This window comes from Anopheles maculipalpis, chromosome 2RL (assembly GCF_943734695.1).
Source record: "Anopheles maculipalpis chromosome 2RL, idAnoMacuDA_375_x, whole genome shotgun sequence".
Classification (NCBI taxonomy): Eukaryota; Metazoa; Arthropoda; class Insecta; order Diptera; family Culicidae; genus Anopheles; species Anopheles maculipalpis.
The window spans coordinates 9,327,789-9,351,835 of record NC_064871.1 but is presented as its reverse complement, the minus strand read 5'-3'; the positions used below and the strand labels follow the sequence as shown (position 1 = coordinate 9,351,835).

Sequence of the window (24,047 nt, the reverse complement as noted above, 5' to 3'; positions counted from 1 at the left end):
CCTTCTCCTTCTTTTGCTGCTATTAACCGCACCGGTGTGGTGTAGCTGGAACAGGATTACATTCTTCTACCCTTTACTACTACTACTACTACTACTACTACTACTACTACTATTAATGGTTGAGCTCCGTTTTATAACTACAAAACGCCCAACAGAGCCAAACCCCTCCCATCTAGAGAATCGTCGGGCGAATGAATTGAGCGAGCGACTAGTAATCCCGCGTCCCAGTGCATTTATCTGTGTTACTACAGGATCTTATCGTATGATTCGTGATCGTATTCGTATATCTATTTTATTGTATTTCTTTCTCCTTCTGTTTACAGTACGTTAAAGCTAGTTGTGTCTAAATTTAAAATTGAAACCCCTCTACCACCACATACCCTTCTCTCCCCTTCTACGCTTTTCCCGTCGCGTTCTTCTACACCGGTGCAGCCGGGATCTGCCAGTCTGTATGATATTATTACACGTTCGTCCTTGTCTTTGCTTCTTGCCGGCCACGTGGCGACACACTCGTGTTAGTGATGTGCGTGGTTCGTAAAAATAAGGACGAAAAACAAGGAAGAAAAACGAAAACAAAACAAAAAAAAAAGAACACAAACTCAGCATGATTGCAATTAGAATTATAAGACAAAAAGAAAAAAAATATGGAAAAGTCGAATGTTGCAACGTTGCAGACATTCTCTTTTTCTTTTTTTAAATGAAAACAAAATTCTGTGTTACAATGAGTTTAGTTTTAAATATCCAGCGTGTTCTCCCCGGTATAAAATTAATTAGTGAAGCTTCGTAACTCGTCTACATAATCATACCTTTAAACTCACTGGACCCCCAATGTTTGTGTGCTTGTGTGCCTGTTATGTGTGTGTGTGTGTGCGAGTGTTTCGAGCGCGTTTTAAACAAATTCCATGTGTGTGTGTGTGGTTGGTTAGCGTTTTAGTTTTGTAAGGATCGTGTGGCGAAGAATGTTCGGAATGATAAGGGAAACAGGGCAGAGAGAGGAGGGTATAAATGGAGGAAGAAGTGTCGTCGTAATCGTCGTGTAGCATTGTATAAATTATTATCCCATACGTATCCCATATACGTTTCGTATTTTCCTTGTTTTTAGATCTAATTTACCACTCGCTCTCACCTTTTTTTTACACTAGGCAAAATATATTTATAGGAATCGGATTATTATTTTATAAACGGCATAACACATAACCTTGTACGTATTATTAGAGAAAGCATCAGAAAACCCTAGAGGAAGAAGAGAACCGAAGCGTGTACGACGACAAAACTTGGATCCAATAATTCTAGCCCGCCAAACGTGTGTTTGTGTACCACTAAAGTCTCTCTAAAAAAACCCTGCTGCTGCTGCTGCTTGTAGCGCTTCTATGCTGCCTCTAAGGTGTGTGGCCAGAATTAAGGTAGTTGTAGCAGCAGCAGCAGCAGCAACAGCAGTAATAAATCAATTAAACAAAAGGTGAAAAGAAATGGTCCTTCCCCGGTTTGTCGCCGTACCTCCTCGAACAACAAGCCTCTCTCTAGCCATTAGGGTTTCGTTAAATGTTTTCGAAAACACTAAAACAAACAAAACTGATAATTTTCTTATTGATTCATTTTTATGCATATATAAAATACGTGTATCAAAAATTTGAGTTCTATGTGTTTTTTTGTTTTTATTTTCCCCCAGCATTTATGGAACACACAGTTGTAGGATTTTTGTTTTGTTTTTGGTTCAAAAGGTGTCTCCAATTGTACTCCTGTTGTGTGAGGAAAAAACAACATTATAAGTGAAAGAAATTTTAACTAAACTATCATCATCATTATCATCGGCTAGAGAGCCGTCAGCCTGTGAATTGGTCTGCTGGCTCGAGCACAGTATTATCGTATACCCCTTTTTGCCATGTATCATAGGCACATCTCACGACAAACAACTGCATGCAATCGTCATTTCGAAGTGAAAAAAAGGAACTAGCATTAAGGCACACGATAAGCAATTTCAATAATCGGATCGGTCGATTTAAAACATTTAGACAGAGAGAGTGTAAAACGACATGATATGCTCTAAAATGATGAAACTTTTTTGTTAAACGAAATCAATGCATTATATCGCGCAGGAAGGAAGAATATAGAAGTATATAAAGATATGTAAAATGAAAAACAAACAAAAATCGTGCGCCGTATAGGGATCACACGGGATTTTTTTCTTCTAATTTTTGTGCTCTATTTGCCAAAACGGATAGATATTGGGGGGTTTTTTGTCGGTCGGAACCGACCGAGTTTAAATCTCGATTGGAAAATAAGCGAAGCCATTTGTGAGAAGCAAGAGAAGAAACAACGTTTTTAAGAAATATCTTCTCCATAAGTCTCTCATGAACTAAAAACAAAACAACTACTTTAAACACCAGATGGGAACGATAGAGGGAAACATATATGAAAAGAAGCAAATAACATACACATAAACAACACATACTTTAGCGGATGGAAAATATTAACAATATTTTTTTTTGTTTTTTGGTGCAAAAGGCAAACAATTATTCTTTCCATTTCTGCATCGCTTGACTGAGGAACAAGAAAATAATCCAACCACTGGTACTAATTTTTGCAATGTGCCGCATTAAGAGCTAATTAATGCTATCATATCCCTTTCCGGGGAATGGATAACATTTTCCTGCCCTGTAAATAGATTCCTTCTGAGCTGCGATAAAGAAGTATTGATGAGAGAGTGCGATCCTTAACGCCTAAGTACCAAAAAGGGGTTATAATCAGCAAAGTTCGTGTGTTAGTAGTGTAAAATTTTGGCAAAAATGCAACACAAAAAAAAGTATTACAAATTCTACGACACATTCACACGCACACTCACACATAACAGACAGAGTATTTCTATTGTAAATGTGCTTCAAGCGCTGGACACGACTCCTTATAACCTTTCCTTGATTAAAGTAACGTAGGGGATTAATCACAATGCAAAGCAAACAGCAAACAACACTTGGAAATGGTTCATTATCTACTATGGCATTAGTATTCAAAAGTAAAGGAAAAAACAACTAGGAATTGCACACAAAAAAACACACACACACAAATTGGCTGAACGCACAAAAGTTGAGGGAGAAAAAAAAATGCTGGAAAAAAGGAAAATCGTGAAGAATATATATGAAAAAAAAAAAAACTATCAATCCTAAAGAAAAATCGTTCGTTGGTTGGCGTACAAGTATCAAAACTATCCTTTTTGGCATTTTTAAAACTCTAAACATGTGTACGATTAAACCGAAAAGAAGAAACCAAAAAAACATACAAGCACAATACCGCTGAGCTCCAAAAACCTGCACGAGCACTTTGGATAAATTGGATGCAAAAAGAAATACATAACAAAACCAAAAAAAGAGGAAGCAAAAAAGAGAAGAAGAAATTTCAACTAGGTTTACAATGATTGTAATAATTCATTAGTGAAACGGGAAAGCAAGCAAAAGATAAAGTGGGAAAACAATTACACTCATAGTGGAAAGGATGACCGAAAACTTAAGAAGCGGTACAAGAAAAGTATCCAAACAGAGAAAGAGAGTGTGTGTGTGTAGCTAAGCTTAACATATTACATTTTCACTCAAAGAAAGCCAACAATTTAACAGAATAAAATCGAAAACTGGACAAGTAAAAGTGAATACGATAGAGCGAGACAGACAGAGAGAAGGCAGATAATTATTACAAAAAAAAAAACGAAAAAACTCCTTTTAACGCTCTCGGTAGGGATAGGTAGGGTTGGTCGGAAACGGAAGACTTGATAATAGAATAAAAAAACACATACTAAACTCTAAACTGATAAAAATGAACAAGAAGAAGTAGAAGAAGAATCCAAACTAGTAAGGATACGAATAATAGGAATAAGCGAGCGATAAAACCCTAATATTGATCATCGGTAGGTGGTAAGAAGAAGAAAAGAAAGAAAAAACGCAAAGGTGATTGATTGAATTGTGTTTATTTGTGTGTCTGAATATTTAAAATGAAAAACAAAATGCAATGTAGCATTAAAAGAAGATAATGAAGAAAGGATAAAACCATGAAGAGGGAAATAAAAATGGTTTAATAATAAAAATTTAAAAAAAAACTGCCGAATTGGAGCAGATTACACCAGCAAAACGTAACAACAAGAGAGGGAAAGAGTGGAGGAGTATAATCAAGGATGGAAGGAGACGTATCGGTGTCAGCAGCGCGGCCACAACCCACACAAAAACAGCAACAAATTGATATTTATAAACTAAAGGAAAACCGAAAACTTAAATAAATGTAAATTGTACTTGGTTTCGAGTTTTATTTTGCTTCTTAGCCCTGGATGTCCACACACACCCACACACACTCCTACTTTCTTACAGTTCTTCCCTTGGTGGTTCAGTGCCGGTTGTCACCTTCTTTTGCTGTGTTGTTACAACCGGTTTCTGTCCTTTAAGGGTGGCCAATGTTTCTGGCGTAAGCTTCACCCGTCCCAACCATTGATTGACCGGTGATCCCAGTAGTAGATGTTCCTTCCCTATTGGAACTGCCTGCGAGATGACGTGACTGGACGTGTCATCGTTGTGCAGTGCGAACACAATATTGCCTTCCCAATCCATCCGCAGTACCGTGCCACGATCGGGAAACAGTCCAACCAATCCACCCAGATGTCCAACGTGATGCGTTAACCAGAGGGCAAAGTCACTACCGGTACTATCATACCACAGACGGAACGGTGCCTCAACCAGCACGAACAAACGCACCAACAGACGGCGTAGGTTCGGGAACGGTGCAAGCATTGCAATAAACGAAGGATTACTTTCATCTGCCGCGATAACCAGTCCAACCCAGAATCCGGTCGCATCGCCGTTCAGATTGTCTACCGCACCGGGCAGTCCATCGATGAACACGTCGTGTGTGCCGGCTTTCGTGCCCTTCAGATAGTACCGACGGATCAGCTGGCCACCGAGCTCACCGACCAGTACGAAGCTTTCGTCCGGACTCAGCACAACACCGTTTGCACCGTAAACTTGATCGATCAGTACGCGACTTTTACCCTCGGCACGCGAGTAGTGCAGCAGACGGCCCGAAGGATTGCAGAGCAGCGCTTGGACGGCATCCTCGAAGATAAAGTCGGATGCGGTGTCGGACCAGTAAAAGTCGCCGTTGCGTGCAACTGCGACCGCGTTCGGAATATTCGGTAGACGGGTGGTGATCGACGATCGTTTCGAGGAGCTTGACGATCCCTCTACCACAGTACCATCCTCGATGATGGCTTTATCTTTCGCGACGAGCAGCTTCTTTTCGCCCGTCTTGATGTGCACCTGCCAGATGCCAAGGTACGGGTCGGCCACTATGAGGTTATTTCCCTTGGTATCGAAATCAATCCCTAGCGGTCGTCCGCAGACACGTTCCGAGTATGTGCCCACTGTTTTGTGAGAGGGAGAGAGAGAGAGTGTTAAAAATCGTAACCGTCGATCGTAACACACCCAATATGTCTTACCACACTCCGGACCGAGCTTAGCCACCGTTCGCACCGAACCCTGATCGCCTAGCTCCAGTATCTTGCCACCGTAAACCGTAACGTACGTAGCGTTACCACGCACAGCGATACCTTCCGGTTGCTGTAGGCCACCCTCGTGCAAACGTTCGGCACCGTTAAGCAACTGGTTTGGGGCCAACACACCCGCAAGTGGTCGAACCGGTGCGATGCTGATCGGCTTAAACGGGAACACCGTTTTGGGTGGCAGTCCCGGTAGGATCGCTATCAGCATCAGCACCAAACTTGCCTTAAACAGTTTCGATTTCAAACCCATGGTTGACGAACTTTTGGCCTTCGCACACGAAACTAAACTCTCTTTACCGCAACCGTACGGTGGAGGAGATATGTCCTATAGCACAACTAAAATTTGCAGCTGATCTTCCAGTCTACAATCGCGTACTGCGTAACTACGCGCGTGCTGTGTTCTCGAAAGGCGAAAATGTTTATTTCGATCGAATTACATCATCCAATACACGGACCGTGTAGGATAAATAATCGAACCTCGATGACTGACCCGACGGCACTGCAGCTCTTGAAATACGCGATAAACGCGATGGACGGACCGCGTTGTAATGGATGCGCTGACGAATAGGGTAGACGCTTTTTGGTGGTCGATTGTAAAGACGTAGACCTCCCCTCTTCAATCCAACCCCTTTCGGTAATGGTTATCGAGGTGGAGGTTAAGCCTGTTCTTAGTCAGCAAACCGCAAAAGCACGGCAGTATTGACTAGATGGCTACAAGAAGAGAGAAAGAGAAAGAGAGAGAGAGAGAGAGAGAGAGAGAGAACTGTTCTGATCGCTAGAGAATTAAGAAAAATCATCATGATCGTACATCATTCGAAAGGGATCATCAACCCAGTGTTTGACAATCCTGACACGTTAAGGGGATGAAAACCGGAGAGTAGTATAATGACCGGAACGGGTGGCAGGTGTATGTTGGCGTGTGTGGTTCTTCTTCACATTCTATTTTGTTGCGTACGCTCAAGACATACCCGAGAGAGATGCAGCATTGTTTGTCTGGCTCGGCCGAGGGGTGTTCTTCAAAAAAAGGGGTTGAAGGAAGTGGGCCCGGTACGCCACTAGAATACCGGTTTCGTGTTGACTACTTCTCCTTCACTTCAGAATGAGTTTCTTTAGACTTTGTTTGAATGTGTTGGGCTAAAAAATCGATGTAATTGTGGGAATGGATTAAGTCAGCTTTGTTACAGCGCGGTAGGGTCTTTTTGCAGTTCTTTTTTTATTATGAGCGATACGCACAAAGATTGATTAACTGATGGGCAACATTCCCTAACGACTTATCAGCTGATAAGACGTACCCAGTTTGGGGGATTAGTTTATGAGCTTCAGTCATTCATAATTGGATACGATCGGTACCAGATGGGTGGTATCTAGCGGTTGCAGGACAGACATTGCATCAGCATCGGGTACAGAATATTTGAACTCTTGAAGAAGTATAGCCGAGACGAATGGATGGATTAGGTGTTTTCTTTTTATGCAAGTCATGCTCACTGTAAGAATATGTCTACAATTGACCAGCGAGCTGTGTTTGTCGTTATTTGAAATCCCAATGGTAGTGGTGGCGGAACCTACGCAAGATGTCTTTTTTATTTATTTATTTCTCTGATCCGATTGGTAGGCTTTTAAGAAATTATATTAGGAATTGTGTGATTTTGCAACTTTTCTCAGTTTTGATTCTCTGAATTACAACACATCACAACTGCTTCGTTTATGTATGAAAATTGTCGACGCTTTATTTTTTCATTAATAACTGATTATATAAAGTCAAATAACTGTTTAACATGCGTTATAAACTGCAGAAGGTAATGTAGAAGCATAAAAAGGTCGAAAAACACGACCAACAGACCATTACAACGGATTGATAAGTTGCTAGATAATGCGTGACACTAGTTTTCCAAATTAAATTGAATATTTGGGAAAAATACAAGATTTTCTGGAATAGATTACATTATTGTGTGTCTTTATAAATATATATTGGCTCAGGAGTTTATATTTTAGGCAATATTTTGTTATTCATTAAAAACAGTTTGTTTTTTAATTTATTTACCCATTGCCATCCACAACTGTCAAATGTGTCCACAGCTTCATACTGAAGATTGACAGACCATAACGACGGCTGCCTACCATAACAAAACGATCCAAACACGTAAACAGTGCATCTGGCTAGTACACGCAACACTTTACTAGAAAAGTTGATCAAATAGATGATAAGCTTTATTCGGAGTGTTTGATCACTGTGTTTGTCGATTAATTATATGTAACCAGTTTATAATAGTATTGTGTTGAAGGAAATAAGTTTGTTTATATTGCTAAAATCCGGCTGAGAGTGTGAATCATCTGTGGTAAAGGCAAGACACCAATCGATTGGCGATCAGCAGGATGGTGAAAAGCCCGGTCGTTACGGGCATTTCCCCTAAGGAAGGTCCACCCGGTACGCGCGTAACGATACGGGGCGAATTTCTTGGCATCAAGTCAACGGATCTGATCGGTAAGCTATCAAAAATGATGGGTGGGCTAAACGTTAAAGAACGCTACTCATATTGACTTTCCCATTTAAGGTTTAACCATCTGCGGATGTGATTGTCTACTGTCGGCGGAATGGAAATCGGACAAGAAGATAATAGCCCGTACCGGGGCAGCCAAAGGCAAGGGGGACATTATAGTGACAACGCGCGGAGGTGGCATGGGCAGCTGTACGGTGCAGTTCCGTGCGTACTACGAAACGATTGGTCCGATGAAAGAGTCCGCTGTATGGATTGAGGAATCACCGATGCAATCGTTGGCCTGGGGACGACGGTCGCTAGCCCCAACCGGTTACACACAGGAAGATCCGCTCGGCCTATCGAACGAGGGTAATGAGAAAAAGTTTCCAGAAGATTTGCGTGACCTGTTTCCGGAAGGTTCGGGTGATTTATCGCAGGAAAACTTTACCCCCGGTTGGTTTCTGCTCGAGAATCATCATGCAACTTCGTTTGAAGATTTGAAGGCCGGTCTTTCGTATCTGCGGCGTCGTGTCGAAAGCCAAAAGGAAGGGCAATTGTCGTTTTTGAAATCGAATGCCGGTTCGGTGATTGATCAGCTCGATACGCTGATGACGTTGCGCGATCGTATAACGCAGGACAATAAGGTGCACGGAAAGGAACCAGTGCGCCAGCTGGATGTGGCCATTCGTGGTTCGATCGACGCATCGCACGAACTTTTTAAGGATGTGTTGGTGCGGAAGGAAAAGGCGGACGCAACACGGGCCGCGCTGTCGGCAATGTCGCGCCACAAGTTCCTGTTCTGTTTGCCGAACACGGTTGAGAAGGCGGCACTGAAGAATGAGTTCGATATTGTCGTGAATGATTATGCACGTGTGAAGAACTTGTTTGGAAAAACGGAAGTTCCAGTAAGTATGGTTGCCTAATTATGGAAAGTAAATGATTTTATTACTTTTTGCTTATGTACTACAGATCTTCCGGAAGGTATTGGAAGAGGTGGACATAAAGATATTGGCCATCCGGCAACAGCTTCATGGCAAAATCAGAGAAATGCCTCAAGGTGTTGAGCAGCAGAAAAAAATGATCAAAGCGCTCATTAGCCTGGAAGCACAGCAAACCGGTACAAGCGTTGCCGGGAAGCTGAAGATCGAGGACCCAGCATGGGACGCGATCGAGGCACGTGCAAAGCATCTGGAAGAAACGTTCCTCAAAGCGTACGAACAATACACCAGCAAGGAATCGCACGGTAGCGAATCGAAGTCTCGTACTGATCCGGCAGTCACCCCGGTACGCGTCCAGTTCTGTGAGGAAATGACCGAAATCGCTGCGAGTCAGTTTCCCGATCTGTGGCGGCTTGGACAGGCACACTTCAATGGAGAACTACGTGGAGCTGCTCCTCCGAAGCCGGGCAATTTCAAGCGCATCATTCTTACCGCTATCGAGCAATTCTGTTCCTATCTCCGTTCGGCACTGTTGGCCACATCTAGCGCGCACCGTTCGCTAGTAGCAGCGGTCAGTGCTGTCAAGGGTATGCCCAGCTGGCCATCCGCAAGTCCATCGTTGAACTTTCTCATCACTTGGTTGCCACACTGTTTGCGGTACGTTCGCGTCTCGTACGCCACACTGATTCGACTCGATCTTCCCAATGAAGCGCTCGATATAGTGCTAAAGTTTATCGACGAGCTACGGCTGTACTGCATGTCGACGATCCTGAAGAAAGCCAACGAGCGTGTAAAGAAGCTACACGAGAAGGAACAGTGGGAACTGTCGGTGACGGAATTTGCCGGCGCAACCAGTTTGCCTGCCAAACTGGAGGAAATTTTAGTCGAAGCGATCGATGACGCACAAGTCGCTTGTCTTATGCCGGAAGTGCGCGAAGGAACGTTGCTCGAACCACAGTCCGATGGTCAGCGGGAGCTATCAAAACGATTCCAAGAGATCCTAACATCCTTCTGTACCGTGATTGAAACACTTGCGCTCCAACGTTCCGATGAGGATCCTCAGCAGGCACCGATGCTTTCACAGCTGATCGGTTTCCCGGCAGCCCTGCTGCAGCAACAGATGAGCACCGGGGATAAGCGGGAATGGGTGAATCCGGCCATTACATGGGAGCAACGTTTGCTTTGCTGTCTGTCCAACTGTATCTACTGCAATCGTATCTTTTTCCCCAAGTTGGGCAATCTTTTCACGCGTCACAGTTTCCCGGTACCGACGCTGGCGATTGAAAATTCGCGTTCCACAATTAATGGTATTTTTGCCAGCTTGCTGGAAATGTACGTAGAGCACAAGAGTGATCCTCTGGTCGGTACGATCGAACCATCGATGTATCTGGGCAGTTTCCAGTGGGATCAGGTCGGTCCGTCGGAGAAGCTCAGTCCGTACGCACACGAGTGTCTGGACAATTTGGTGTCGGTGTACTCGGAGATTTTTGCTATCTCGCCGTCACTCCTGCGCCCCATACTGGAACCAATCGTACAGACGGTAGCGGAAGAGTTGGCGCGACTGATGACCTGTGTACAGAAGTTCAATGTAAATGGTGCGTTGCAGGCGACGGTAGATATTAACGTGATTCGCGATGCTGTACGAGTGTACAGTAACGAAACAGCCAAGTAAGTAGATCAAACAACAGACCAAAAGCTCATCACATTTTCATATCCTGTTTATCTTTCAGGAGTTTCTTCGTTGAGGCACTGGACGCTATTCCATCGGTTCCGGAAAGTGAGCAAAGGTTTGTAACTTATTTCATTTAGCTTTTTCGATCTTTTCATTTCCGTTTTTTTTACAAAACTTTCTCATTTCAGAACATATGAAACGGTGAAAACGATCAAGAACAATATCCGCTTGCAGATCATGTGCCTCCAGGTAGTGGATCCTTGATTGGATGCGTTCATATGGATATCTTGTCGTACGAAAAAGAAATCCATATCGGACCGCTCCGGGAAGTAAACGTACTGCTACCGCTCGGGCGCCAAACAGTCGTAATGCCGGCGAAAAAAAAATCAAAACTAAAGAAAGTAGAAAGTAGAGTGTTAATATTATGCGACTATATTATGCAAAATCTGATATTTAACCCCTATATACCTGATACGTGTTATTTAATAAAAAAAACTAATCAACTATTTGCGCCTGCACTCCAGAATTCGCGCACAACTGCTAAAAAAAAATTTGAATTATCGTCTGTCATAGGAGCTGTCATTCGCCGTTTGACATTTCACAGGAATGTAAACACAGTAAGAGCAATAGAAAACAGCTTGTCCTCGGCTTTTGTTTGTGCGTATTGCTGGATCCTTTTTTCTTCAATTTCTAGTGACTGTGGTAATAAAAAGACGCTTCTGGCCGGTTTAGTGATTCTAGCGTGCACAATATGTTTCCATTGCATGCACCGATGGGTGCGGAATGGTGCAGTTGGCGGCTTGTTGCCTTTTTACTAGTATCGCTTCAGATAGGCCTAGGTGGTGGTGAGTCAACAACAAAAGTGGAGCGTTGTTGTATGACCGTAGGAGCAATCTTTTTTAAATGGCATCTTGGTGTTTTTTTTTCAGCAAATGGACAGCGCATGAAGGATAACATGTACACAGCGGTCAATGGTGCGCACTGCTTTCGTCGGTTAAACGGAACACATGTAACGGGTTGTAGCTGTAAGTAGAGTTTACCACCGATAACCCGTTGAAGTACCACTGAAATCATTTCCTACCCTTCCAGCTAAGAACGGTGGTTCGGTGGGTGTGTTACATTTAATAAGCAGCAAAGAAGACATTGACTTTATCGTACATAAGCACCCGTCACCGCCGTACGCCCCAATCATACCTCCGGCCCTTTACACGCGGGAAAACATTCTCCGGCTGCGGGATGAAGCTGGTCCGTACGTGTCTGTGTTAGTTCTGGTGAACAATGCCAGCGGGTTGGAGCAATTCAGCCAGGAATCACGCTGTCCCAATCAGTACAGTGGGCTTTCCTCGTTGCTAAAGCAAATATCCGACGATCAGCGTTGCAGTGTGGATCGGGCCGAGGATAGTTGGAACCCGTGGGGCACCGGTTTGCTGTTGGAAGATTTTCCCTTCCCTATCTTCTACGTGGCAGGCGTATCGGAGATGGAAAAGCTGCTCGACTGCTACGAACGGTTTAACGCACACGATCTCGATCATCAGCATCAGCGCAGCCTGTGTGCGATCGAGGTGAAAGCGTTTATGTCGGCTGCCGTCAGTACCGACATCTGCATAAGGCGATCGAACACGTACAATTCGCTCATTCCCGCCACCAAGTACTGTGATCCATTGCAGGGGAAAAACGTGTACGCCACACTCTTCCCACGCCCGATCGTACCGGAAGAACAGCGTGTCGAGGGACCGGAAAGGATTGTGCTCGTTTCGACGCGTACCGATACGACGACCATGTTCGATGGCGTTGGATTGGGTGCAATGGATTCGGTCGTGCCGTTTACCGTGCTTGTATCGGTGGCACATTTTCTTTCCAAAGCACTACCAACCAACGATAGGAACGTGCTGTTTCTGTTCTTTAATGGTGAATCGTACGATTACATCGGTTCGCAGCGGTTCGTTTATGATCTACAAACGGGCGCTTTTCCATCGCGTAGTACCCAAACCAAACCGATCTCGATGGACAATATTGAGTTGATGATTGATCTCGGTTCGCTGGACAATCTAACCGATCTGCATGTTTACCATGCCGCACCGCAACCGATGGCAACGAAGGTGGCCGAGTTGCTGCGCAAAATTAATCAATCTTTCGGATTTGGAATTCAATCGGGACAGCCGGTACTGACAGGCAATTTACCACCAGTATCGGCACAATCATTCTTACGGGAAAACATTACTTTCCCTGCTGTGATTATTGCCTCGAAACCGGGCAATCGGTTTTATCACTCGATTTACGACGATCAGGAAAATTTGCACTATCGCTATCGGAATCTCTCGAGCAAGTATGATTTTACACAGCTAGAAGATTTGAATCTAGGCGATAGGAGTGACCTATACGGGAAGGATTCAATCCAGATGCGCATCCGGAACGCTTCCACACTGATCGGCATGAGCATTTATGAGCTGCTGGTTGGTAGAGCGTACGATCAGCGTAACGGCACCAACAGCGTGTTGATAGACGAGTTTCTACACTGCTTCCTGGAGTCGGCCGATTGTCCGCTGTTCCGTGCGACGGTAAAACCGGACACACCACACGTCTATCCGGCACCACCGTCCCGGTACATTAGCGTACACACGACGCTCACGGCCGATGCTACCGGGTGGACGTACCGGGTGCTTGGTTTGCTGCTTGGCCAGAAGGTAGAAAACGTTACGAAAGCGGACTGTGCCGCAATGCACCTCCCGTACCAGTGGATGGCAGGGTATGATGGAGTTGGACAATGTCGTCGAACTACGCAAAACATGAGTCTTGCACTGTCGCCAGCTTTCGTGAACGATACGTACGATTATAGTTCGTATCGATACTCGACCTGGACCGAGTCGACGTGGTCGGAGATGTCGGCGAGAATATTTTTGCGGCCATCGCCGGCACACGAAACGCTTACCCTTTCGATAGGCATTGTGGTGATGGTGATTTCGTTTGTGCTAGTGTTTCTCATCAACAGCCGGTCGGATGTGCTATTCAATCAGGGTTCCACCTCATCGATACCGTAAGTGTTTCGATTAATTTCAAATTGTTTCCATGCATTCAGCGAATATTGCTTCAAATAAACAAAACTGCTCAATATCATAATTCATCTAATTCACTCACTTATTTCGGTCCAAATCATCCATCCAACTAACAGACTTCCATTTTCCATCTGTGCATGACCGTTTCCATGGTTACTGAGTTTGTGTTGTTTAACTTTTTTTTCAATAATCACCTACCCGGGTATGTTTTGCATTTAGATTTTTCAATAACATTTAATATAATGGAGCTATCAGCTTAAAACTTTTGAATTGCCTAGCAAACAGTTTTACTCGGCGGGTAGGTGGTTATAGAAGAAAAGTGTGTATTTTTGGTTATTAAACTTTTGTCTCTTCTTTGTCTTCCAGCATTGCCACGCAGCCGACACAATGTTGAAGCGCGGTGAAGTTTTCAAATCCGATTTTCGGATTCTGTTGAACTTGGTGACCGATATCGGCAACCCGAGCGGGGGAATATTCGTCCCATCACCACATCTTCTTCCGTTTGCACGGCTGCACACTGTCGGGCGGCAGGTTTTATTATTCCATCAGACTTTAGCTTACTTATGTAAAACAAGGCAAACTAATGATAAACACTACCGTAAAATAATGTCGTAATACAATTGATATTTATAACATTCGTAAAGTGTAGTACAGTTTAAAGTTTGCTCATAATGAAATTTCTTCGTCCATACGTGCACACACACTCACTCACAAATTGTGCCCCCAAAACCAAAAAATCATCGTCTGCTTTGATCTAATTTATCGTGAGCAGGTATTGAATTGATCAAAGTAAGCCTCCGTTGGCCGATTCTGGTACACGACCTTATCCAAGTGTTTCAGCTTGCGCTGTTGTTCCAACGACAGTAGATGATTTTCTTGCCTAATCTGTTCGGCCAGTGCGTGCCTTCGTCGGGTCAGCTCACGCTCCTTCAGAGTAACCGTCCGATCAAAATCATTTGCCAGCTGATCCCATGCTTTTCGCGTATTGGTCTCATTTTGCCGCTTCCGTTTAAGCTCTTCCAGCTGCAATTCTTGCGTCCGCCGTATCTGTTCAATTTCCTCCGGGGACATACCCTTGTACTGAGCCGTAATGACACGATTAGGTCCAAAGCTACTTTTCGCCGCGTCCGGATTTTCGGTTAAAATGTCGCTCGTAAGATTATTGTAAATTTCCGCCAAATTATCTTCCTGCTCTTCTCGCTCACGGCGCATTCGCTGCTGTTCCTGTTCGTTCATCAGCCGCCGATTAAACTCATTGATCGCTTCATGGATTTTGCCCCTCGCGTACCGTTCCTGGGATGCAAGCTGATGGAGTCGGTTTTCTCGTGACATTAGTGAGTCTTCCAGGAACTTTTCTGCTGCTCGACGATCGATCTCGGCTTGGCGTTTTTCGCGAATCTGTTGTTCCAGCCAGGACCGTTGCTGTTCGATCTGCACCTTCCGTCGGTGGCGTTCTTCTAGATCTTCACCGTCAAATATTTGTGCACCGGAAACGCTTAGTCGCGGATCATCATCACCGATTCGGGCCGGGAGGGATTTCTTCAATCCGTTCGGATCGAAAAGGTCAAAGTCACGGGATTGTTCCGGTTTTTGGTGCGACTCGCGGAAACGGTTAAGTTCGTTCTGCTCGCGAATGCGTTCCTGGCGCTGTTCGTGTTGCTTCATCAGAAGAACTTGCTCCTGGCGGCGCATTTCTTCCGCAATTTTGCGCTGCTGTTCTGCGTGCGCTTGTTCCGCTTCATGCTTTTCCTGGATCTGATACCCGAGGGCATCGGTGTCCACCTGATGAATGAGGACATTTGCTAAAGGTGAGACGAGAATGCACCCCATAGATAAATCAATGTATTTACCCCAATAAGACGTCGTCTGGCATTAAAGATGCGCTGTTTTCGTGATTCTTCAAACCTTCGTCGACGCTCGATGGCCAAAGCTTCCTTTTGATCTTGGTGATTAATGAAAAGAGAATTTAGCATTCTGTTTTTCACTACTGTCAAAGAACAGAAAAGATTGGAGAAGTGTTCACTGGAGCAAACGTACCGTACTACTGCTGTTTGGAATGCGTTCAACAACAGACGACGCTCTACCATGGCAACCGGGTAACTTGATCAATATGGAAGTATTTATTTAAACATTAGGCGTACTGTTAGGGCCATTTATTTGCTTATTAACCTCAGATAGAGCCTGGGGCGGGCCAAATTCCAGGACCAGGGTTCAAATTCCATGCGTACCGTTAAAAGATTCCAAAAACAGCCAAACAGTTTCGATGATTCAACGGAAAGGAAGAAAGACAATTTCTTTATGTGATGTTTTTTATTTTATTTTTACAATTAATATTCCATTTGCGGAATTTGCAAAATATTGTTTGGAGTAAGTGCACATGATTTAAAGTTTTAAATTTGTTTGATGTAAAAAAATAAATCTATACTCTTTGGTATGACATTTTTAAAATGCTGTGTGGAGGACGAATATTTTGCTAATGGAACAAGAACAGCAAAATGACCTACACCTACGGGAGCAGCACCAATGTATCATCGGAATAGGCTCATTAAGTACAGAGATAGCAATCACATATCGTTTCCTTGGATTCCCTTCCAATTGAAAGCCTACTTTGTTAGAACGTCTGAAGAAACGTCACGTTCTACTCCACCCTTGGCAGCAATGCTTTGGCGCGCAAGTTCACAATCGAGTTGGCGATAACGCGTGCCGAGCTACGCAGATATCCACCGCTCAGCAGCATCACCACCGGGATGGAAAGTTCCTGAGCGCTACGAAACACAAACTCATCGCGCTCTATTACACCCTCCGGGGTGATGTCCAGCAGTCCAAGTGGGTCACCTTTCAGGATGTCTGTGCCGGCATTGTAGATGATAAAGTTGGGTTCAAATTCTGCCAGCGATCGTTGCAAACATCTGCAAAAAATAACCAAAAGCTTGTTTAGTTAACCCGTTGGAGCTTTTTTTATTCCGTTTCTTACTGTTTCAACTTCCTAAGGTACTCCTCGTCATCCGTGTGTGGTTTCAACTCGACCGCTCGTCGTATCGCTAGCTTAGCCGTATGATCCCGTGGATAGATACGATAGTTGTACATGTCCATAATGAAAACACCCGCATCGTTCATTAGGTCCCGCTCGTAACCGTTGCCCTGGTGCGCGTCAAGGTCCACTATCAGTATCCGTTCGATACCATTGCCACTGGCCTGTAACATCTTCACCGTAAGCGTAATGTCGGCGTACGGACAAAAGCCACCGCCACGATCGGCACTACAGTGATGGAATCCGCCGCCAAGATTGATGGCCCATCCGAGACCGGACTGCAGTGCGGCACGGGCAGCCAGTATTGAGCCGGAAGTTTGGTAGCGCATCGGCCGTAGATAGCTTCGCTGCACGAAACAGTTTGGCACAAAAAGGAGCGGAGGTATTTCTGCTATTTTGGCTACATTTAAACTCCACTGGAAGAGAGCGAGATGGTGTGAGAATGATGGTCAAGGCCGCACCCTAGGATGGTAGGGTCTAGTGATTTCGTATTCGGAATCGTTTCTGATTCCGTAATCGATTTCATTTCTTAGAACTTATTTCGATTCCTACAACAAATTCCGATGCCGGATACAATCCCGAACCTGCTATCCGGAATCAATTCCGGAAATTTTGAAGCGTTCCGGAATCACTGAGTAGACTCACCTTTAAACTATCGATGTACCGCTTCGTGTGCACTTCCAGCAGCTCCTCGGGCGTAATTTCATCCGGAGCATACACATCTTCATCGTTGCGAATCAGTCCGTTCGTTTTGAGCAATCGATAAATGTTGCCTCCTTTGGCCGCATCGAACGGATGTAGCTTTTGGAGGCCAAGAAACTTTACACCGTACTCTGGCCGATAAACGATCGGTAGCCGGTCACGACTGATTGGAACGATGGCAGCTGGACTTACAGCCCGTTGCGGTGAATCCTCTTCCTTCTCGTCGTCGGTTCCACTGCTCAGTCCGGAACAGTCCGTGCCGCTGGCAGTGTTTAAACGGAAACACATAATGCTTCTATAGTGTCGTCGGACCCAAAACAAACCGCTGATTGGAAGCAGAAGATGGGCTCGTCAACAAATTCCCGTCAGATTTCAAGGTCAATGTCACCATTGTTGACAGCAGCTGACGACTAGTGGTGGGAACTCCGGAGTGGATTAATGAATCCCCTGCGACTCACGTATAAAAACGGGGAAAAATATCCGGAGTGATCCGGAATCATTAAAACGCAGAAAATGCATAATTGTACACTGTCGCTAGGCAACAGATAAAACGGTATGATTTTATTGAAGTGCTTTTTCAAAAAAGAAAAACCGATGTAACAAAAATAGTGTGAGAAAAGGAAGAAACAAAAAATAATCAAAAAAACACCCTCAATAGATGGGAAAATCGGAATCGATCGTTTTCGTCCAGGCGTGCAGCCCACCGATCAGGTCACGCGGTGCTGGAAGCTTTCGATCCCGAAACAACGGTGCAAGATGCCGCACGGCTAGCTGCGAATCGTTACCACGGCGACAAACGACGTACACCGGTTGCTCGGTTTGCTGTACGCGTGCGAGAAGTTCCTCCGTTCGCCTGTTGCTAAGGATGTCGTCAATTGGTATATTAACCGGTGCGCCAGGCAGTTGACACATTTCAAACTGATTTGCACCCCGTACATCCACCAGCAAATGGTCTCGCCCTGCCGCAAGCCATTCGTCGTAATACTCACGCACCGTAATCCGTTCGCACGGTTCCAGCACGGTCAGTGCGGTATCCTTATCGGTCGCTTTCATCTGACAGAATTGCTCGTAATCGATAAGCTTCGTAAGGGTGGGCGTATCCGAGCAAACGGCACAGGTCGGCTTTTTGGGTCGAAGTTTTAAATTGCGGAATGCACTCTGCTGACCGTCGAACAGAAGCAACCGACCACTTAGTACACCCTCGTTCGACAGGATAATTTTGATCGTTTCCAGCGCTTGCAGTGCACCGATCACACCGGTTATGGCGCCCAACACACCTCCATCGCCACAGTTTGTAACCGATTCCGGTGGTGGCGGCGTAGGGAAAAGGCACCGGTAACAGGGTCCACCTCGGTAGTTGTACACGGTTAGTTGTCCTTCGAGCTGCAGTGCGCTACCCGACACAAGTGGCTTGTGAAGCATTACGCACGCATCGTTCAGGAGGTAGCGGGTGGCCACATTGTCCGTTGCATCCAGGATCACATCGTACTGCTCGAGAATGGACATCGCATTATCGCTCGTTAGCTGCGTGTGGTGAGTTTGAATTTCTATCTGCGAGTTCAGCTGCTGCAGGTACGACTGCACCGAGGTCACTTTCGTTAGCCCAACCGTAGCCTCCGTGTGGAGTAGCTGACGGTGAAGGTTTGTCAGCTCTACCTCGTCGTAGTCAAGCACACCAATCCGTCCTATGCCGGCACCGGCCAGATAAAGGGCAGCGGGACATCCAAGCCCTCCAGCACCAACCACCAGCACCGAGGCCTTCTTTAGCTTCAGTTGACCCGCCACACCGATCTCGGACAGTATAATCTGGCGGCTGTACCGTGCAATTTCATCGTTGTTCAGCTTGGTAATGCAATTCTGGAAACAGAAAAAAAGCGTGAGACAACAAAATTAGCACTTGCTGGTGATAATAATATTCAATTCGCTGCTTTGCATGGTACGGGAGGGTAGTTTCGAGCCGTTGCGATTATGCTTTCCACTATCAAGGCCACACATTGACCAACAATTCAAAGATACGACTCGACTCGTGGTGTCGGACGTGGGGGTGTCGCAATTCTCGACCGTGTTGTCTACTGTTTTGCAACCGCGTCAACGTCACGACGAGGGGCTGGCACTCTTTCTCTCTCTATGTGTGTCCATGAAATGGGAGATTCGTTCACTCACACGTGCAAAGAATTGAACCATCCATCGCTTTTTTAAAGGGGGGCCAGCATCAATGCATACTTACTTTCTGAAAATGCTTTTTCAAGGTCTTCAACTGCTGAACCTTCTCCTGCAGCTGCTTTCGCAATGTACGTATGTCATTTTCCAGCACTTCGATTTCTCCCTCGCCGTTCATTTCACCCATGATTGAAGCTCGGTTGAAGATGAAATGATGATCGTTTAAGCTAAAGTAAAACAAATTCAACACTTTAAAAACTATGTATTTGGACCTGGATTGGGTAAGAGCGAACGAGCTCGGTCTTATGTACCCGCCACAGTCAAAGTGCTGTTTCTTCTTTCTCTTCTTAGCCAGGTGAACGCACCTAAGCTACGGTTGTAGTTTAGAGACTGTGGAATGTTTTATCACTTTCCCACACCTCACCGTGACTGCCTGAAGAAGCAAAAAGCTTCTATTTGTCCTTTGCAACACTCGTCTTACAACTTTGCATCAGTAAAGCTACACTTTTTGCACAAAAACACAGTTTAAGTGATTTTGTAAACAACCAGCTTTGACAGCTGATTTTCATGAAGCGTTTTCCGCTTGACAAACAACAAACGCTTCATCTGACAAAAGCTCGCGCTGTCAAACACCTGGTGCCGGGTGCGTGCAGTGTTGTTTTTGTGATTATCCAATAATTTCATACTTTTCCTTGCGGCAGGACCCCAGAACGATGCTTTCCCTATCAAGTATCGGCTTCATTCGATGGCCAACGATACCGCTTATGGTGGCAAGTGCCCGGCTGCTGCATACAAGTACACTCGATTTGGCCGCTCGTAAGGGTACACGAGAAAAGGCACGCAAGGCAAAGGTGAAGAAGGTTGTGGAAAAAGTTGGCTTTATCCGGCACGATTTGCGAAAAAAGGGAAAGTAAGTGATCGGCTCATTAAAAAAATATTACTGAAAAATCTTTCATCGGCGTGTGTCGTCTCTTTTGCTCTCTGTGTCCTCTAGGCTCAATCTCAACGTAGCAAACAAACACATCGACGACAGCTGGAAGCAGGATCCGAAGGACGATTGTTGGGTGAGCAAGTACTACAAATGGCGCGTCTACACGGTCGCGGAAGCTATCCAGTGCCACCGGGAAACGCACCATCCAACGGTGTACAATCTTCCAAACGCTCCGCTCTATGCGCACGTCGAGCTAAACATGCAGGCAGAAAAGTCGACCCGTTTCGTGGATAACTTCCAGCGCATGGTTGCGATACCGCATCGGTTCGAGCACGGTGAAAATAGAAACATTATCGTGTTTGCGAAGGGACAGGATCCGCTGAAGGAAGCGAAAGATGCTGGAGCGACGCTGGTTGGAGGGTTGGAGTTGATAAAGGAAATTCAAAACGGTGATCTACAGTTGGCAGAGTATCCGTTCGTTCTGGCACATCCTAACATACTGCCCGAGCTGGTGGTCATACGTGGTTTGCTGAAGAAAAACAAGTTCCCCAATCCACGGTCCGGTACGTTGGGTGTAAATCTGGCGGAAATGATCGAAAAGTATGCGCACGGCATTAACTACAGTGCGGCAAAGGATGAGCAGCAGAAAGATTACGGTTCGATCATTGCCTGCATCGGAAAGGTAAAGGAATGCTTGACTGTGTTGCACTTCCCGCACTAATCGAACCTTTTATTCCCTTCACTTTACACAGCTACAAATGGAAACGAACCACCTGGAAAGCAATCTGTCGGCACTGCTGCAGGATGTAAACTCGATGCGGCCAAAGCGGGAAGGCAAATTTGTGACGCGCGTACTGCTGAAAAGTCCGCCATCGGGCGAGAATCTTAAGATCGATCCGTTCCTGTACATCCCGGTGGAAGGTGTGTTTAGCAAAAAGTCGGCAAAGAGCACGGGTGCCGATGCAGCGGCAGCGGACGAGGAGGACGCGGATGCGGAGCAGGAAGAAGGTGCGAGGAGTGTAGCAAAGGGAGGCGCGTGAGCGTGACCATACGGCTATTTAACAACAGTGGTTCTGTACACACAGTAAGAATAGAATAAAAATGGGACATGTTCCACACACACTCAAACACGAACGCTCGTGCGATGAGATGAACCTTCTGTTTCGGACAGGCTATCCGTCTAGGAGTCTAGAGTAGTGTTGGGAAAAGCGAATCCCTGTGGGGAATCGAATCTTCGTATCGGATCGGATCCAATTGTTTCTTAATTCAACACAAATAACAAAACGGACAAAATTTCTCTTCTCACTACAGTGAAAACGGGGCTGCTCATTATAGTGAGAAGTGCGATTTTGTCATTGAGGATAGAGAATCCTAATGAGGAAAAGTTGAATCTAATCCGAATAAGATTGAATCCCACCGTAATCCGAATCGGATTGAACTCTTCAATTAGGAACCGATCCGATTCGAATCTTCCTAGGGATGGAATCTTCCGAAATCCCGAACCTGTCAACATTAGTTTGAAGAGGGGACGGGGTGGGTAGGATCGCCCGGTGTGCGTACCGCATTGCATGCATATATATCCGTGTGTGTAATAAATTCGGCAATTTTTGCCTAGCGACCCCCGGGGTCGACTTTCCATCGGACCGATCGTAGAACCAGTCGATCGGGAACGTTTGCGATGTGAAGACGCACAGTACGGACCATTGTGTCCTTGACTTCTGTTTATTAGGCGAAATCTTTCATTTCTTGCGCGTTAAATCTGCAAAAAACCATTTTTTACCTCCCCCAAAATCGGTGTTACATTCACGCAAACCTTTTCACGTCTCTCATCCCTTTCCATTTGCCCTTCCCCGGAAACTCGCGTACGAATTCTTTACTTTGTCGTTGTTGCGCCTGTTCAACAAAACTTCGGTTTCTGGTGTTCTCACGATCTCGCGATCACGAATCGCTCGTTGGGCGCGTGCGCGATCACATTTCATGCCGCGCGCGCCAATCAACCCGCCCGGGGAGGAACCGTTGTTGTGTTGGACCGTATTATTCGACGGTAGCGCACTGTTCGCTTTAAACACTCGCCTCGTGCACACTCTATTCGCGCGTTTCTACAGGATTTTGGCACTACGGTTTGTGACAAACTGCGTGTCTGCGTCGATGCCATCGGTTCGTACTGTATCGGCCGCGTACAAATGCAGCAGACACTCGGTCAGACGCGCGATGTGTTCCGGGTTGCGAATCGGTGTCGCCACCCTGTCCAGATCATTTCTAGTGTGGCCTGCTACGAATCGATCGCTGTGTAGAAGGGAAATGTGAGGGTGAATCTGTACACCCGGAACATTTCTATGCTTCCTGTGTGTGTGTATGTGTGCCGTGGTGTAGTGTACCTGAAAGAAGGAATAAAAAGAAGCGATCGCAATAGAAAACACCACCCCTCCTTCAAATAAAAGGGCAGTGAAGCAGTGTGATTGTGTGTGTGTTGTATGTTTAGAAATTGAAAAGGTGAGAGCAAAATACATCCCCCAATATATCCGTATAATTTTATTTCTACCACGAAAAGAAACGGGAATATGTGACCCGTCCGGCAGACCAATCCGAATCGTTTTGCCGGATAGCGGTTCGATGTGTGTGTGTGTGCGTGAACACTGTGCTATGGCAACAAACGATCAACGATCGCGATCAAGTGGTTCCGTGTGCAGGCGTTTGTCCCTGTGTCCCCGATTGCCGACGGTGAGGATTACGGAGACAGTTTGGCGATGTAATGGCGTACCTCGCGGGCACGTGTTCCCTGCATACATCGTCAATGCATGTGTATGAACCAGTTGACACAAGTGTGAGTGTAACATGACGATCGGGTAGATGATGATCGAGTCGTTGAAAGCGAAAAATGAAAATGCTACAACGAGTTTTCACCCGAGTCCGAGTGTGGATTTAGCCGTGGTTACGCTTTTCATCACCTCACCTAGAGGTGTACGAAAATGGTTCGGGAGAGAGAAAAAAAAGTTATTTACATCATTTATTTACGACCACCGATCGGATTGACTCGAATCGTGTGCATCGTGAAAAGGTCATGGAGAAGCCTGGTGTTTCTTGATCGTTCGCCAGCACCACCACCGGGTTTACCGGTTGTGTTCGTATCGAAATGGATGTGCGGATGACTTAATTGGACCGAAACACTACATTGGTCGTTCGCGGGGCTTGCATTTCCTGTTTCGGGTCCCTTCCAGAGCTAGGGAGAGTGATTAGTGTTAGCAATTTACTACTAGCAATGTGCTGCGGGGAACTAATCCCCGCCGAGATGTACGGGCAATTGACATTCCTTCAATTTCAAAGACGTTCAATTTAGTGTTGCCGTAGCGGGCCAGACGTTCGGGAGCGCATAAATTGTTCTCGCTTAAGCAGTCCGTGTCAATTGTGTCGGAATAACGCTCATTAACCGTCTTCGTAGAGTGCAGTTGGTGGTGGTTCCATTAGATGTTCCGTTTGATTTGGAAATTCATGCGAGAAGCACGCGCGTTACTGATCCTCACATTGGTGGCTGCCTAACAGCTGCAGCTGATGG

At 45.5% G+C, this 24,047-nt stretch overlaps 8 protein-coding genes across 9 annotated transcripts in view; 3 read left to right on the top strand and 5 right to left on the bottom strand.

The window, feature by feature from the left end:
• Positions 1–14,064, top strand: part of LOC126557240 (nicastrin) — a 380,964-nt gene extending 366,900 nt beyond the window's left edge. The window contains exons 2-5 of the mRNA XM_050212946.1: positions 11,359–11,459; positions 11,547–11,642; positions 11,707–13,651; positions 14,037–14,064. Of these exons, the coding sequence (XP_050068903.1) occupies positions 11,369–11,459; positions 11,547–11,642; positions 11,707–13,651; positions 14,037–14,064 (2,160 nt within the window). The 5' untranslated portion in view covers positions 11,359–11,368. The remainder of the gene's footprint in view (positions 1–11,358; positions 11,460–11,546; positions 11,643–11,706; positions 13,652–14,036) is intronic.
• Positions 1–17,691, bottom strand: part of LOC126558393 (histone deacetylase 11) — a 61,979-nt gene extending 44,288 nt beyond the window's left edge. The window contains exons 1-3 of one of the 2 annotated variants that reach the window (XM_050214404.1): positions 17,347–17,691; positions 16,645–17,117; positions 16,313–16,579 (exon numbers count right to left, since the gene is read on the bottom strand). In XM_050214404.1, coding sequence (XP_050070361.1) covers positions 16,313–16,579; positions 16,645–17,117; positions 17,347–17,691 — 1,085 coding nt within the window. Of the gene's footprint in view, positions 1–16,293; positions 16,580–16,644; positions 17,118–17,346 lie in introns of those variants that run through there. The other variant, XM_050214403.1, reaches the window with a different exon arrangement.
• LOC126557973 (adipocyte plasma membrane-associated protein Hemomucin-like) lies at positions 4,341–5,780 on the bottom strand. Its single transcript, XM_050213902.1, has 2 exons — positions 5,468–5,780; positions 4,341–5,392 (listed from the first exon to the last, which is right to left on the bottom strand). The coding sequence occupies exons 1-2, from the start codon at positions 5,778–5,780 to the stop codon at positions 4,341–4,343; spliced, it is 1,365 nt and encodes a 454-aa protein (XP_050069859.1).
• Positions 7,903–10,954, top strand: LOC126557018 (exocyst complex component 2). Its single transcript, XM_050212654.1, has 5 exons — positions 7,903–8,012; positions 8,083–8,912; positions 8,977–10,613; positions 10,676–10,732; positions 10,806–10,954. The coding sequence occupies exons 1-5, from the start codon at positions 7,904–7,906 to the stop codon at positions 10,879–10,881; spliced, it is 2,709 nt and encodes a 902-aa protein (XP_050068611.1). The 5' UTR covers position 7,903; the 3' UTR covers positions 10,882–10,954.
• Positions 12,874–24,047, bottom strand: part of LOC126558677 (cleavage and polyadenylation specificity factor subunit 4) — a 500,167-nt gene continuing 488,993 nt past the window's right edge. Inside the window, exon 5 of the transcript XR_007607040.1 lies at positions 12,874–12,886. The gene's annotated coding sequence lies outside the window, so the exon portion shown is untranslated. The remainder of the gene's footprint in view (positions 12,887–24,047) is intronic.
• On the bottom strand, positions 14,430–15,643 carry LOC126558303 (RIB43A-like with coiled-coils protein 2). The gene is made up of 2 exons (XM_050214296.1): positions 15,521–15,643; positions 14,430–15,452 (listed from the first exon to the last, which is right to left on the bottom strand). Exons 1-2 carry the CDS (start codon positions 15,641–15,643, stop codon positions 14,430–14,432), a joined length of 1,146 nt encoding a protein of 381 aa, XP_050070253.1.
• LOC126558027 (adenylyltransferase and sulfurtransferase MOCS3) lies at positions 18,015–19,753 on the bottom strand. The gene is made up of 2 exons (XM_050213961.1): positions 19,631–19,753; positions 18,015–19,260 (listed from the first exon to the last, which is right to left on the bottom strand). The coding sequence occupies exons 1-2, from the start codon at positions 19,748–19,750 to the stop codon at positions 18,055–18,057; spliced, it is 1,326 nt and encodes a 441-aa protein (XP_050069918.1). The 5' UTR covers positions 19,751–19,753; the 3' UTR covers positions 18,015–18,054.
• LOC126558369 (50S ribosomal protein L1) lies at positions 20,277–21,534 on the top strand. The gene is made up of 3 exons (XM_050214373.1): positions 20,277–20,473; positions 20,558–21,176; positions 21,247–21,534. Exons 1-3 carry the CDS (start codon positions 20,277–20,279, stop codon positions 21,532–21,534), a joined length of 1,104 nt encoding a protein of 367 aa, XP_050070330.1.

Bases quoted from the DNA above. Each gene is read 5' to 3' on its own strand.
- LOC126557973 (XM_050213902.1), bottom strand. From the start codon at position 5,780: ATGGGTTTGAAATCGAAACTGTTTAAGGCAAGTTTGGTGCTGATGCTG. The intron at 5,393-5,467 runs GTAAGACATATT...CTCACAAAACAG, and splicing joins TAAGCTCGGTCCGGAGTGTG to TGGGCACATACTCGGAACGT.
- LOC126558369 (XM_050214373.1), top strand. From the start codon at position 20,277: ATGCTTTCCCTATCAAGTATCGGCTTCATTCGATGGCCAACGATACCG. The intron at 20,474-20,557 runs GTAAGTGATCGG...TGTGTCCTCTAG, and splicing joins GATTTGCGAAAAAAGGGAAA to GCTCAATCTCAACGTAGCAA. The intron at 21,177-21,246 runs GTAAAGGAATGC...CACTTTACACAG, and splicing joins TCATTGCCTGCATCGGAAAG to CTACAAATGGAAACGAACCA.
- LOC126558027 (XM_050213961.1), bottom strand. From the start codon at position 19,750: ATGGGTGAAATGAACGGCGAGGGAGAAATCGAAGTGCTGGAAAATGAC. The intron at 19,261-19,630 runs GTAAGTATGCAT...TTCTGTTTCCAG, and splicing joins TGAAAAAGCATTTTCAGAAA to AATTGCATTACCAAGCTGAA.
- LOC126558303 (XM_050214296.1), bottom strand. From the start codon at position 15,643: ATGCTAAATTCTCTTTTCATTAATCACCAAGATCAAAAGGAAGCTTTG. The intron at 15,453-15,520 runs GTAAATACATTG...CTCATTCATCAG, and splicing joins CCAGACGACGTCTTATTGGG to GTGGACACCGATGCCCTCGG.
- LOC126557018 (XM_050212654.1), top strand. From the start codon at position 7,904: ATGGTGAAAAGCCCGGTCGTTACGGGCATTTCCCCTAAGGAAGGTCCA. The intron at 10,614-10,675 runs GTAAGTAGATCA...TTTATCTTTCAG, and splicing joins TACAGTAACGAAACAGCCAA to GAGTTTCTTCGTTGAGGCAC. The intron at 10,733-10,805 runs GTTTGTAACTTA...TTCTCATTTCAG, and splicing joins GTTCCGGAAAGTGAGCAAAG to AACATATGAAACGGTGAAAA.